The sequence below is a fragment of the Pleurodeles waltl genome, chromosome 9 (assembly GCF_031143425.1).
Source record: "Pleurodeles waltl isolate 20211129_DDA chromosome 9, aPleWal1.hap1.20221129, whole genome shotgun sequence".
Taxonomy (NCBI): Eukaryota; Metazoa; Chordata; class Amphibia; order Caudata; family Salamandridae; genus Pleurodeles; species Pleurodeles waltl.
In genome coordinates, this window is record NC_090448.1 from 122,237,342 (window position 1) to 122,252,489 (window position 15,148).

A 15,148-nucleotide genomic window follows, 5' to 3' on the forward strand; every position below is an offset into this window, starting at 1 on the left:
GGGATCTCCAGGAACAAGCAGATCCTCTTTTAGCTATTGTGCATGGTTTATGGCAGAGAGGATACTTTCAGTGAGGGGGGTGAGACAGAGTTGTGATCTGAGTCTGACTCCATACAGAGCCTGGGCCACATGTATTCTAGAAAAATATCCCTTTGCTTACCTTCTCTTGGCCTGCCACTTCTATTTGAGATCCCATACAGTGTGCACCTCCACCCCTAAGGCATTCACACAGTTTGTGATTTTCTTGCACAGGGCCACACGTTTTGCTCCGTCGTGGGTGAAGGAAAGTAAAACATATATTCCTATATAATGATCTAAAACTGAGTTCACTACAATGTCAGTCATCTCAGTGAAGTTCCATTTCCTCTTGAGTGGAATGCGCTGCATGCTACAAATTGGAATTGTGTGTTGCTTGCAAAGTCATGTGGTCAAAGAGGAAGAAAGCAGAGACTAGGGTAGGGGCTTTATTTATGTAATATTGATGTTTATCAGGTGTCTCTCTGTGTGATTTACATCAGGAGAATTCTCTTACAATATTCTCTTACATTCTTAGGGGCATATTTACAAGAAAGTGGCACATCTGTCCTGATGCACCACTTTTCTTGCGTCGTTCCTGCCACACCATGGTTGTGCCATATTAAAAACACAGCACTCCTTGGTGGTCATTAGGACAATAGTATCAACATTGTTGATGCTATTGTAGCGCTTTGCTGCACTAGCGTCAAAAAAGTTGACGCTAGTGCAGCAAAGCACAGGGAGGCCTATTGAATAAAATGGGTGCATCATTTTAGCGCCTGCTCTGAGTAGGCATTAAAAATGATGGAAAAAATGGGACAGTGAAATTTCACTGTGCTATTTATTCGGGCTTCCCTGCATTAGAACACCCCCCTTGCATACATTGTGCGTGGCGCAGGCATAATGTGGCGCAAGGGTTTACAAAGTGGCGCAATACAAGCATTGCCTCACTTTGTAAATATAGCGAAGGAGAGGGCCTCTCTAATGCAACCTTAGGGTAAAAAAACAAATGATGCTAGGGCAGTGCAAGGTGGCGCCAGGGGTTTGTATATATGGCCCTTTGTTTTCTATACCTTAGACGGAGCTCTCCACCACCTTTTCTGAGAATTCTGCTTACAGCATACCCCAGGACATAATTTCAGTCACGAGAATCTTCACCCTTTCATGTAGGGTGACAGAAACATATTATCCTACAACTGAGTGGATATTTTCTCCTAGAAATGGTGAATAATACCCAGGCAGAGACTTCTACCCTTGTGTAGGTTGAAATCTAAGTTGTGCAATGACTTACGAACTTAGATTTCCCTAGCTAAGTATAGCACATTTTCTCAAGCTTGTCTATAGACATAGCTGTGTTATACAAAGTCACAACTTCAAGTCATAACGTTTTTATAGTGTGTGATTTTATCAGTTTGTTCAATATCTAAACAGTGATTGTGATTGGCTTTTTCTTTTCAAAGCAAGTGATAGCTCTCCCCATTGTGAATACCTTAACATTCCATGGGTGAGAAAAAGCTTTCCAATACAATTTTCAGATTTGAAAATATTTAGGTTTGTGTTTCATGTGAAATACATTGCCCCAGATTTGAGGGCCTAGCACCTCCTTGCGCCACATTAGTGTAATTTATTTTACGCTAATGTGGCTGAACGAGGCCAAAATTGCCGCGCCAGATTTACAAAGTGGCGCAATGCATGTATTGTTCCACTTTGTAACCCCTTGCGCCACATTATACTTGCGGCAAGCATAATGTATGCAAGGGGGTGTTCCCCCGTTAGGGGGGTGGAAAAAATGGTGCCTCAGATCAGGCGTTAAAAAGGGCACACCATTGGGTAGAATGGATCCCTATGTACTGTTCAGGGTTAGCGCAAAACGTTTGGTGCTAACCCTGAACAGTACATCAATAGCGTAAAAAATTCTGATGCTATTCCCCCATGCACCATGGTGCGCCGTATTTTAATACAGCGCACACATGAAGCAGTAGGGGGGTGTTAAGGGGCGCAAGGAAAGTGAGGCTGCACTGGGTGCAGCACCACTTTTCTTAAATCTGTCCCATTGTTTCCTGATTGTAGATACATTTTAACTTTTGTCATGGGGCTGCATTATGATCTTTGTTAATTTACTTTCAGGAAGGAAGAGTAGTTAAAAACACATTTTGGGCCAGATGTATCATCACGGCCCTTTGCGATTCGGAAATAGCGATTTTTAAAAAAGCTCTATTTCCGACTCGCAAAGTGCCATGTATCACATTTGTGATTCGGTAATAGCGGTTTCCTAAAAATCGCAAATGCTATTACCGAATCGCAAATTGCGATACCAACCCCATTCGCAGCTATGGGCCTGTTGGCCCATATCTGCAAATTTTTTGCATTTCCAAAATTGCGATTTCTGAACTAGAAATCGCAAAATCTGGAAATGCAAAACCCCAGGGTGCTGGGGGCCTAAGGTCCCCTCTGCTGCACCCCAAACATTTTTTTGAGACATGTAAGGTGCACACATGCCAAAAGGGCATGTGTGCTTCACATGTACAATTTAAAAATGCATTTGAAATGCATTTTTAAATTTTGCACCAGGTTACTACCTGGTTTCTTTTCATGGTATTTTGCATGTGCAAAATGCCATTCTGCAAAAAATCGAAATTTTTTGCATTTCCAAAATTGCGATTTCTGAACTAGAAATCGCAAAATCTGGAAATGCAAAACCCCAGGGTGCTGGGAGCCTAAGGTCCCCTCTGCTGCACCCCAAACATTTTTTTGGGACATGTAAGGTGCACACATGCCAAAAGGGCATGTGTGCTTCACATGTACAATTTAAAAATGCATTTAAAATGCATTTTTAAATTTTGCACCAGGTTACCACCTGGTTTCTTTTCATGGTATTTTGCATGTGCAAAATGCCATTCTGCAAAAAACCGAAATTTTTTGCATTTCCAAAATTGCGATTTCTGAACTAGAAATCGCAAAGTCTGGAAATGCAAAACCCCAGAGTGCTGGGGGCCTAAGGTCCCCTCTGCTGCACCCAAAACATTTTTTTGGGACATGTAAGGTGCACACATGCCAAAAGGGCCTGTGTGTTTCACATGTACAATTTAAAAATGCATTTAAAATGCATTTTTAAATTTTGCACCAGGTTACCACCTGGTTTCTTTTCATGGTATTTTGCATGTGCAAAATGCCATTCTGCCAAAAATCGCAATTTGCGATTTTTTGCTGCATCTCCTTGCGATGTGGATTTTGCGAATCGCAAATTGCGACTCGCAAAAACCAGGTCGCAACGCAAAAAATCACAATGTTTGTGATTTCTTAATTTTGGTCTGCGGATGCCTTTCATGCATCGCAGACCACTTTTTTGCACTCACAAACGGCCGATTTTTGCGATTTGCACCGTTTGCGAGTGCAAAAAAGTTTCAGACATCTGGCCCATTGTTTCTTTTCTGTATTTGTTACTGCCATTGGACAGCAGCCTTCCTATAATTTCAAAAAATGAAAGAAGTCTCATAAAGAAGAGGCAGGTACACAGAAGGATTGGTCATTTCAATGTTTATCTTTGAACATTGGCTACACTAAATTTACCATGAACTCCAATCACAAAATTGGCACCAGCGTGTTACAAGCATAGAAACTACTATCCATCCCTATCCCTCACAGTCACAATCTCCATCCCCTCTGAAAGCATCTCCGCGTAGCTTTCATGCCAATCTACATAATCTATCACTTCCTACCATATCTACAGGACCTCCAAATTCAATTTTGGTTTTCCAGACTGGTGTGCAGAAATTGCATCTTTCACTAGTGCCACAAAAATGAAAATGTCTACCTCAGACAGTTCAGTTTTCCAAGAGATTCCACTATGTCAACATTGAAGGACGCATTTGTAGAAAGTACAAACAATTCCCATGTGGTGGTTCCCAACGCAGTGGTTTTGACCATGTACGGTTTCCTATCACAGCCATTCGATCAATTTAATGAGGCATCTTACCCGCCTTGTGTCATGCTGACCGACTCATTCCAGTGGAAAGATCTTTTCTGTTGATGAGTGTAGACCGTACAGATTTCTGTTGTCACTTCCACTTTAATACCCATCTTCTGGCTGATGAATCCAAGCTTTCCAATGTATGTATTTCCAGCTTTACCCGGGCTGCCATCTTTATTTTTACCAACTACCTGCGCATTGACTGCAATACCTAAAGAGACATAATAACCTTGTGATCACATCAGTACTGATTACGTTTACGGTGTTACATAGGCTACATAATGCACTGATCTTTTCTAAGCGAGTATGAATACCCGCAACTTAGTACTTAAAGTCCCAGACATATTAAGCTCTTGGGTCATCCTGGTATCGTGGAAAATTTTATAGTAAATGTGGTGCGTGGATGACGCAACAAAGCAGCGTAATGTGTCAATTTCTCATGCATCGTTACGCAACGCAGCACTGCCTGAGTTTTAGTAAATCTGGGCCCAAGTACGCATTCAGTAGTATGGAAGGAATATGATTTCTAAAAGCAACCACACCATTTTCATTGATCTTAGCAGGGTTGCCCAGTCAGCCATTCCTCCTTGAGTTGTACAATACAGAGGTTTAAATTCAAGGCACTCCCCTCAAAAACGACATGCACAGGCATTCTAGGGCAAATCAGTAATGAAGCAATGCCGTACCAATTGTATCGAGATTCAAATTAGACGAGAAGAACAATGTAAACATTTCATTAAAAAAAATATTTCCTGGAATGTTCCAAAGTCAATAAATTAGAGGCCAAGCCGAAGCCAATTCCAAAAGACGTGTTGCATGAGAAATAATACTGTCATGTTACTCATGCATTCTGACTGCCAGAGTTTGTCATTTAGCTGCATAGAAAATGTTCTTAAATGATGAAGATGATGATAGGCTCCAGTGGGTTATAATGTATTTAACTATTTTGGATCAGAGGGAATAGAGATTAAATAATGTATTCATAATGTTCTGGATTTATGTATTTAACTACTTTGGACCGCATTTATTTACATATAAATTTCCTAATTATGATTCAAGACTCTTCCAGTTACATCATATTATTCAGTGGTGAACCTAGTTTGCCATTGCGATTCCCATTCGTTGGGAGCATAATAAAGTTGTAATTCACGGTCCTAATAAAGAAATATAACCCCAGAAGATAATTAAAGCTAATATAAAATCATATATAAGAGGTCTAATTACATAAACAACAAATATAACTGCGTAAAATGATAATTAACTTAATTTCATATGATTCTTATTCTTGCAAAAAGGATACTATTGGCTGTGAATTATTGTGTCTTGAACTGGAAGACATACTTTAAACACACAAGAATGGTTAAAAAATGAATAGAGGATAAAGAACGGAAAAGAAAAAAACAAATTGGCAAATTACAGCATTGGCCCACCAGTTCTGCGACTAAAATGCATATCTTTTAAGGCAGTGAAGAGGGCTTACATGAAGCCGCCCGTATGTATGTGGATATGTATATATTTTTTATTTCTTTTATTCCAACATGCAGATGAAACTGCTGAAGCTGTCACCATACCAGTCCTAGACAGCTGGAAAATGACTCACGTAGGTTTACTCCCAAATTTGAAGTAACATTCAGAGCTTTTTAGGAATTTACAGATGATTCCATACCACCACCAGAGTGTCAGCAACAGTCACAGCATCCCAGCAGTAAGTCTAAAATTCCAGGTTCCTCAGATGCTACGACAATTTCACATGGGTAAATGTAACAGCTGCACATTGGTGTGTGCCTAAATATGTCAGCCTAGTGAAATTCCACATTAAAACATTTTTTTTCATTTTTTCTCCATAGGGAAACTAGTTTTTCCAATTGAGAAATGTCTTACTCTGAACGCCCTATGTGGCCTCTCTAGATACAGATTTACTGCTGCTCCCGAGAGTAATTAATCTGCAGGAATTTAAACTACAGCCGTATTCAGGGTTTGATTGAACCTTGGAAAGGTTTATGAAAATCCACAAGCTTGCATGCCTATCAATGTTCTTCTGTTCGAGGCATCCCCTCCCAAGAACATCAACCCAACTCACGTGTGAGTAAATCGTTTTGCAAATAAAATTTAATACGAAACGTGAATTTACTCTTGAGAAACATGCAATGTCTGCACTTAAATTCATTACTGTTGTGCTAATGATTTTGAAATTCTGTCCCACGGAAAGCAAACAGAAACTGAGGTCACATCAAGTGCTTGTACAGAAAGAGGAAGCCTACCTGTTTCTGGATCAGCCACCAGACGAAGTACAACACCTGGTTGCTCTTGTATGTTGAAGCAAATTGATTCATTGTGCCGCGGCAGCTGAATAATGAAATGAGGGTCTCCGTCAACTGGAAAACATGATTATATTTTATTTTTCACAACAGTGCTTTTCCAGTTTTCCAAAAAGTATTTCAAATAATTGTTGTAATGACATTCCATCGACTTTAACATTGGAAGTGCATTAAATACATTGAAAAGTATTTCCTACAATGATTACCTTGCATCATCTCGTCATAGCTCTTTCTTGCAGGAGGAATTACATTACGTAAAATTGGGGGAAACACCCATGGAATAGGTCCAGATCCCCAGAATCATATGTGTTTCCACTTTACTGAAGGGGCAATCTATAATGCTCCAATACGTCTGCGGCAGGGAATTACAGATCTCCATGGTATTAGTAATTCAGAGTACCAAATCACCTCTGCCCCTATACCTCTATAGCAATCAGTGTCTAAACAAAGACAACAAAGCCTAAAATCAATACAAATCTACTGGAAGACAACTGGATTCTCTTCCTCTTGACTTTCTTCTTTAGGGATGTCCATAAATGAAGATCGTGTCTGTTATTTCATGCCTATAAGATAGGGACCTTCTGGGCACTGGTTGGCTCGGACTGTGTTGAAGACCAAAAGACACAATGCCTCAGTAAGTTTGCCACTTTTACGGGGTTGTAGGTGGTATGCACAGGGACGTATGTAGGCCACTGCTGGAAATGGTGTCTGATGAGTCAAGTGCCTGAATGCCTCAGACGAAGCAATGGTCCCTGTCAGGGTGAACCATAAAAAGTCACTAAATTAACGGTGCTTAAATCTCTGGCATCTTGACACAAGAGCAGGCAGGCTTCACTTAGAGGAAATGTGTAGTGTATTTATGTAGCACTTAAAAAGTAATAAGTGAAAACACAAACTCAGGGTGGGCGGAACTCGTGGAGTTTTACTCTGCAGAATTCCACAGAGCTACAGAAAAACTTTTTAAGATTCTACGGAATTCCACCAATGGGCAGAACACGTGCGGCTTGTGCTGCAATTTAGCGCCAGTAACACAAGTAGCAATTAAAAGCAATGAAAATCAGCAGTGCCGCCACCCTATGTTTCACAAGAGAATGCCCACCATTTGAGTTGACTTTGCTGCTGTTTGAGTAGGAGATCTACTAGAGCGGCAGCAATTCTACTCAAATGGCAGCCTTCTTTGACTGCAACCACTTGCATCCACCAATGTTATTAAATGGCACCGTCAAGCTCTGTGGGGACTGGAAATCATGCCAGGGGCTGGCAAATCTCACTAACAAGAACACCTTGTGGAGCGTCACGTTATTCTTGCGAGGCACAATAAATTCTGTTATGTGGTGATTGGCAGAATTTGGCAGGAATTCTAAATTCTGCAAGAGGAATAATAATACCAAATGGGCGTAAACACAACACAAGGAAAATCACACAACAATTTTCAAAAATAGAGTAAAATTGAATAAATAATTTGATTTCAAAATAACAAAAAAAAATCAGTTGAACCTGAATTATTAGTTGTTAAAGTTTCCAGTGAAACATAGCTAAAAGATCAAAGCGCCACCCATTGACATCTAGTCGCATGAGACTCAGGAAAAAAATTGAAAGTTATGGCCGATCATGATGGAACGAGATTCTGATACATGATGTGTATTGGGCCTGATCTTGGCTTACCATTAGACATCAAAAAAGTTTTGAAGAAAAATGTCTGAGAAGGTGATGTTCAAGTCGAGGAGGAGGTGTTGTCTATGTTTTGACTTTGTCACTTGCCAAAGGCTGTAGCTGGCAAGGGCTCCATGAGGCTGGTGTGGGAGCCGAACCCAATAATCACTGGAGCTCCAATATTTCAAACACCCCAAATCCTACCCAATTTATTCAGCTCCAGAATCTCCAATAGATCGATCGGTTAGAGACTACACTCCTCATGGAAAAAATATACATTTTAGTACAGTACAACATAATACATGGGAAGAGCTAGTAACTGATTTCTTGGTCAAAAATAGGGCAAAAAAAGATGTATTACAAAATGGAAGATTCTTTCACAATACACACTTCCTAACAGAATAGTTTGTTTTTGAATCCTCAATGTCTTTCACTTGATGCTCTATAGAAACAAGAGGAGAGATGGTTTGCACCTGGACACTGATTGTGAGGGGGACTTATCAGCAATAAAATGAACAGAACACCAGAAACTGCATCTGTTAGAAATTTGATTTCTGGTTTATAGAGGTATGCACCCTTTCCAAGCAGGAACCATAATCCTAGTCAGGGTTAAGTTACCAACACACCCTAAATTAACCTGTGCTCACACCCTAGTAGCTTGGCACACATCAGTTGGCTTAACTTCAGTATTTGTGCAATACTTCATACATTAAAACAGTTAAAACACCACACAAAAATATACCATGCCTGGTCAGAAAAATAGAACTTAATTTAATGAACAAAACAGGATCAAAACAGCAAAAATAAAATTAGTAGAATTTGAGATATTAATTTTTAAAGAATAAACTTAGCTGCAGTGCTTAGAAACATAAAGCGCCAACCAGGGATATCTGGCACGCTAGACTGGGTCAAATATGAAAGGCTGACTGTGATGGAGCATGATACAGATTTGCCCACACGTGGGTCCCTTGCTCGCTGCACCACTGGATTCAAGCTAGCCTGGCTGATGAAGGGTGATACACTGAAACCGGTCCCAGGATGCTTGTTTCCTGTCCAGGGAGGACCTGGCCTAGCAGTTCGGGCTGGAGTGTTCCCATGGGGAACATGGTCAAGACTAATTTGCGCCTGGCTGGATCCAAACTGGGGTGACGTGGCAAGCAAAATAACGATGGCTTAAATCCAGATCTGTGACTGGGGGTGAGTGTTTAAAAAAGTTTCAACACTCCGTCCATCATTTTATTTTGTTTTGTGATGTTGCTTTGTAAGCCCTAAGTGGCAAGGATATGCCCAGACGTGGGTCCCTTGATTGCTGCGCCACTGGATTCAAGCTAGCTTGGCTGATGAATGGTGAGACCCTGAAATCAGTCCCAGGATGCTTGTTTCCTGTCTAGGGAGGACCTGGCCTAGCAGTTCGGGCTGGACTGTTCCCATGGGGAACAGGGTCAAGACTGTTAAGTTGTTAGGTAAATATAAATAAGCAATGCCAACCTTGTATGTGACAAGTCTTCTTTATTCAAGTAAACAGGAACAACCCCTGCCAGGGCTCAAGACCCATCCGGCTCCACAGTCTTTTCCGTTCCCCTCTCCCTCGTACTTCAAACCATCACATTCCAAACCCACGTTCTAACAACCCCGGACTGGTTACTAGGATACAACACATCTCCCCCCTTCAACAACTTATCATTATAATTATTACTATTATTATATATATTTTTTTATAATAAGATAATAAGATTGAAATAAACAATAATATAGCTCTAAATGCAATTATACTCAAGACACATATTCCTCTAAACACAGGCACACCCAAATGAATCTCGCTAGTTATTTAACCGGCTTAGCAACGTAAAACTCTCTCATCCACAATGGTTTGCTAGTAGATCTACTGCTTTTCCTCACATTACCATCCACTAAATTTTGCCTCCCTTCAGTACTTGCCACATCCTTCACTTTACACTCCTCCTCACTACACTTAGTAACCTTTCGCACATTCCATTTCTTACCATCACTTAACCACACACTGTTTCCTATCCCAACCACCACTTGTTTGAATTTAGACCATTTAGACAAACTCCTCCTTTGACTACTCGGTACCCATGTCCTAACCCAGTCTCCACCATTGAACCTACCATGCTTTCCTCCCACGCAGTTGTTGTGTCTGTTGACATATTTGTCCTGATATTCTTCAACTCTCTTCTCTATTTCTTTTCTATCAATTTAACACTAGCTTTGTTCATCCATGGTGGTGTTAATTTGGTACCTGCTACCCTCCCCTTTAACAGGGAAAAAGGAGTTTCGCCAGTAGCAGCATGAGGGGTATTCCGATAACTCCACATCATTTCTTTGACCGCTTCTTTACAATTCATACCTTGTTCTTCATTCAACTGACCACACTCTTTCAACACCCTATTGAATCTCTCTACAAGACCATTCTCCCTAGGATTGTATACAGCAGTAGTATAATGTTCCATCTTCAAGTCTTTCAAATAGTCCCTGAACTGTTCGGACACAAATTGTGGACCATTATCAGACACTCCACACTCAGGATAACCCTCCCTACGGAACACCTCTTCACAAAAATCAATCACACTGTCAGTTTTCACATCACTCACAAATGCCACCTCTGGCCACTTAGAAAAATAATCTACCAATACTAAGGCATATTTTCCCATTATACCTTTGGAAACAAACGGCCCACAAATCTCAATTGCCACCTTCTGCCAGGGTTTTTCCGGAAATTTAGTGCCCGATATAAAAGATTCTCTTACCACATGAGATTTGTCACTACACATGCATGCTATGCAGTTGCGAACACATCTCTCTATATCCTTGTCCATACCCGGCCACCAAAAATCTACCTGCGCTCTTCTCTTCATACCAGTCATACCACCATGACCTTCATGTAATAGACTCACCAGCTTTTCTCTCAAGCCCATGGGTACCACTAATCTTCCACCTCTTCTCAAAACTCCATCAATCACAGATAATTCTGGCCATAATTTACTATATTCACATCGCCCCTCCTTGGAATTGCGTGACTTCGTGGGATTCACAATACCATCGCACAACTTGCTCAAATCCTCATCTTCCTTTAATGCTTTCACCCACTCCTCCCTTCCTATGCTGCCTCCACACGATTCACTAATACTGGCCACTACCCATTCTTCACCATTAACGTCTTCCTCATCCTGTAAAGGAATGCGCGACAAACAATCGGCATACCTGTTAATCAAACCCGGCACATATGTCAGCTCAAAATCATAATATTGCAAACGATACATCCACTTAGCTATCCTAGGAGTGGCATTGCCAGCACATTTAGTGGAAAATATGTCTATTAGAGGTTTGTGATCTGTTCTAACCTCAAACCGATTGCCCCATACATATATTTTGAAGTAATTGACACCCCACCAACAAGCCAGTGCTTCCCTCTCAATTGTAGAATACGTGGCCTCCGCTCCTTTAAGAGTGCGCGATGCAAAGGCTACCACTTTCTTGACCCTTCTTCTTTTGCATTAAAACCGCACCAAGTCCAGATGCACTAGCATCTACTGCAATGATAGACTGATCATTGGGATCAAATGGTTTAAGCCTTACAGATTCTGAAATTTCCCTTTTTACTAAGTCAAAAGCTTCCTGACACTCCCTTGACCAAACAAACTGAACCCTTGATTTCATCAGTGTTCTCAAAACATGTACTTTCGCGGCAAATTGTGGAACAAATTTGGAATAATATTCTGCCAGACCCAGAAAGGATCGTAGTTGCTCCTTGTTCCTCGGAGCTGGCGCATTTTTTATGGCATCAAGCAATTTTTTCCTTGGCCTAACACCATCTTCAGATAACGTGTGACCAAGATACCCAGGGGCATATTTATACTCCGTTTGCGCCGAATTTGCGTCGTTTTTTTCAATGCAAATTCGACGCAAAACTAACGCCATATTTATACTTTGCACGGAATTAGCATAATTTTTTGGCGTGAACGCCTTCCTTGCGTTAATGAGATGCAAGGTAGGCGTTCCCATCTTAAAAAATGACTCTGACGCATATGCGTCGTATTTATACTCCCGGGCAAAAATCACGCCCGGGAGTGGGCGGGTCAAAAAAACCTGCATTTGCACCTCTTTTTAACGCCTGGGTCAGGGCAGGCGTTAAGGGACCTGTGGGCTCAGAATGAGCCCAGAGGTGCCCTACCCTGCCCCCAGGGACACCCCCTGCCACCCTTGCCCACCCCAGGAGGACCCCCAAGGATGGAGGGACCCACCCCAGGGACATTAAGGTAAGTTCAGGTAAGTATATATATATTTTTTTTTAATATTTTTTTTTGGCATAGGGGGGCCTGATTAGTGCCCCCCTACATGCCACTATGCCCAATGACCATGCCCAGGGGAGACAAGTCCCCTGGGCATGGCCATTGGGCAAGGGGGCATGACTCCTGTCTTTACTAAGACAGGAGTCATGTAAATGGCGCCTGGGCGTCGTAAAAAATGGCGCAAATCGGGTTGAGGCGATTTTTTTGCCTCAACCTGACTTGCCCCATTTTAAGACGCCCTAACGCCATTTTCCCCTACGCCGGCGCTGCCTGGTGTACGTGTTTTTTTTTCGCGCACACCAGGCAGCGCCGGTCTGCTTGCGCCGGCTAACGCCATTCAATAAACACGGCGCCCGCATGGCGCTTCAGAATGGCGTTAGGCGGCGCTAAATTTTTTGACGCTAAACTGCATTAGCGCAGTTTAGCGTCAAAAAGTATAAATACGGGCCTCTATTTGCTTAACACCAAACCTGCATTTATCCGCACTGATGGTAAGACCGGAATCTTGTAATTTTTTTAGAACGCTATTCAACATTTCATTGTGGTTGCTTATATCCTTACCCCATACCAAAATATAATCTTGGAACACTACAGCTTTCTCAATTCCTTATAAAATACTATTCATAATCCTTTGAAAAACTGAGGACGCTGATGCCAATCCAAATGGCATACGAAGACACTGAAACATGCCCTCAGGAGTAATGAAAGACGTTAATTTCTTAGATGATGCGTGTAATCGTACTTGGTGGTACGCATTCGACAGATCGATGGATGAAAAATACTTAGCCCCCCTTACAGATGACAATAGTTCATTGATGTGTGTTAAGGGATGACGATCTACCAAAATACACTTGTTGAGATCTCTCAAATCTATATACATGCGTAATTTTCCTGACACTCCCTTGACCAAACAAACTGAACCCTTGATTTCATCAGTGTTCTCAAAACATGTACTTTCGCGGCAAATTGTGGAACAAATTTGGAATAATATTCTGCCAGACCCAGAAAGGATCGTAGTTGCTCCTTGTTCCCCGGAGCTGGCGCATTTTTTATGGCATCAAGCAATTTTTTCCTTGGCCTAACACCATCTTCAGATAACGTGTGACCAAGATACTCTATTTGCTTAACACCAAACTTGCATTTATCCTCACTGATGGTAAGACCGGAATCTTGTAATTTTTTTAGAACGCTATTCAACATTTCATTGTGGTCGCTTATATCCTTACCCCATACCAAAATATAATCTTGGAACACTACAGCTTTCTCAATTCCTGATAAAATACTATTCATAATCCTTTGAAAAACTGAGGACGCTGATGCCAATCCAAATGGCATACGAAGACACTGAAACATGCCCTCAGGAGTAATGAAAGACGTTAATTTCTTAGATGATGCGTGTAATCGTACTTGGTGGTACGCATTCGACAGATCGATGGATGAAAAATACTTAGCCCCCCTTACAGATGACAATAGTTCATTGATGTGTGGTAAGGGATGACAATCTACCAAAATACACTTGTTGAGATCTCTCAAATCTATGCACATGCGTAATTTTCCATTCGGTTTACATGCCAAAACAATGGGACTAAGCCATTCTGACGACTCAATAGGCTCAATAACTTTATCCTTGCACAATCTCATCAACTCCTCTTTTAATTGTGATCTCAAAGCAAATGGTACGTTCCTTACTCTATGTATCTTAGGAAAGCTACCCGTCCTGACTACAATTCGATGCTCGAATTTTTTCAAACAACCCAATTTCTCAGAAAACAAACTGGGAAACCTTTCCCGCCATTTGTTCTTTTCTTCATCATTTACTACTAACACTTGATCGGGATGGTTAGGATTCAATTTCATTCCCAAAGATTTTTGTTCACTCCACCCCAACAGACTCTTCCCGTGTTCGACCACATAAACAGGTACCTTTGCACTCCTTTCCTTGAAAACTATGGTACACATTATGTAACCAATTAGAGGTAACTTGTCCCCACAATATCCTACAGGTTTGATATTCGTGGGCTTGAGTCCACCACACCCCAACTCTTTCCACACTTGTTTACTCACAATGATGTACGGAGAACATGAATCTACCCACATTTCCACCATTTTATCATTTATCCTGACCACACACTTCGGAGGGGTGTAATTATCTCCAACTGCCCCCACATATTCTTCTATAGTCAACACTTCAACATTGCCCTCATCTTCATTCTCATCTTCATTCACATCATCCACATTATACTGTGTATCATCACCCACCTTGATGCTGTTCACCGAAAGTTTTTGTCGCTGTTTCTGCACTCGTCCCAACTTGCATACACGTGCAAAATGCCCTATCTTCTTACATTGGTAACATTTCACCAAGATAGCAGGACATTTGCTAGCTTCCGCGGTATGATTAGTGCTACCGCACCTATAATATTCCCTTTACTTTTTTCTATCCCACTTTACAACATCCCCTTTATTTGATCTGGAGATAATGTTCACGTCTTTTGAACAGCTTACACTATTGCATTCTTTAAGATTAAGTTCAGATAAGTACTTAGAAGTGTTCTCTATACGTCTTGCAATATTGATCGTCTTTTGTAGCGAGGGATCCTTCAAGTCCAATAGCCGTTCTTGAATTTTGGAGTTGTTTGTTTTGTTTATGAATTGGTCTCTAGTTAGTTCTTCTTGCAATTCTCTAAATTTGCATGACGCAGCTAATGTTCTCAATTCGGCAATATATTGCTCTACGGTTTCTCCATGTGCTTGAATACTGTAAAAAAATCTGTGTCTTTCAACAACTACATTGACTTTTCTGCCTAATTGTCATCTAACGCTTTCATAGCTACACTGTATTCATCACCACTGAAGTCAGAAGGTGATGATGAGTCATCATC

At 41.2% G+C, this 15,148-nt stretch overlaps 1 protein-coding gene across 2 annotated transcripts in view; it reads right to left on the reverse strand.

Moving 5' to 3' along the window:
• The window catches only part of LOC138259003 (inter-alpha-trypsin inhibitor heavy chain H3-like), a 534,612-nt gene that overhangs the window by 69,963 nt on the left and 449,501 nt on the right, over positions 1-15,148 (reverse strand). For both annotated transcript variants that reach the window (XM_069206380.1, XM_069206378.1), the window contains 2 exons: positions 6,247-6,360; positions 3,992-4,196 (listed from right to left, as the gene is read on the reverse strand). In XM_069206380.1, coding sequence (XP_069062481.1) covers positions 3,992-4,196; positions 6,247-6,360 — 319 coding nt within the window. The remainder of the gene's footprint in view (positions 1-3,991; positions 4,197-6,246; positions 6,361-15,148) is intronic.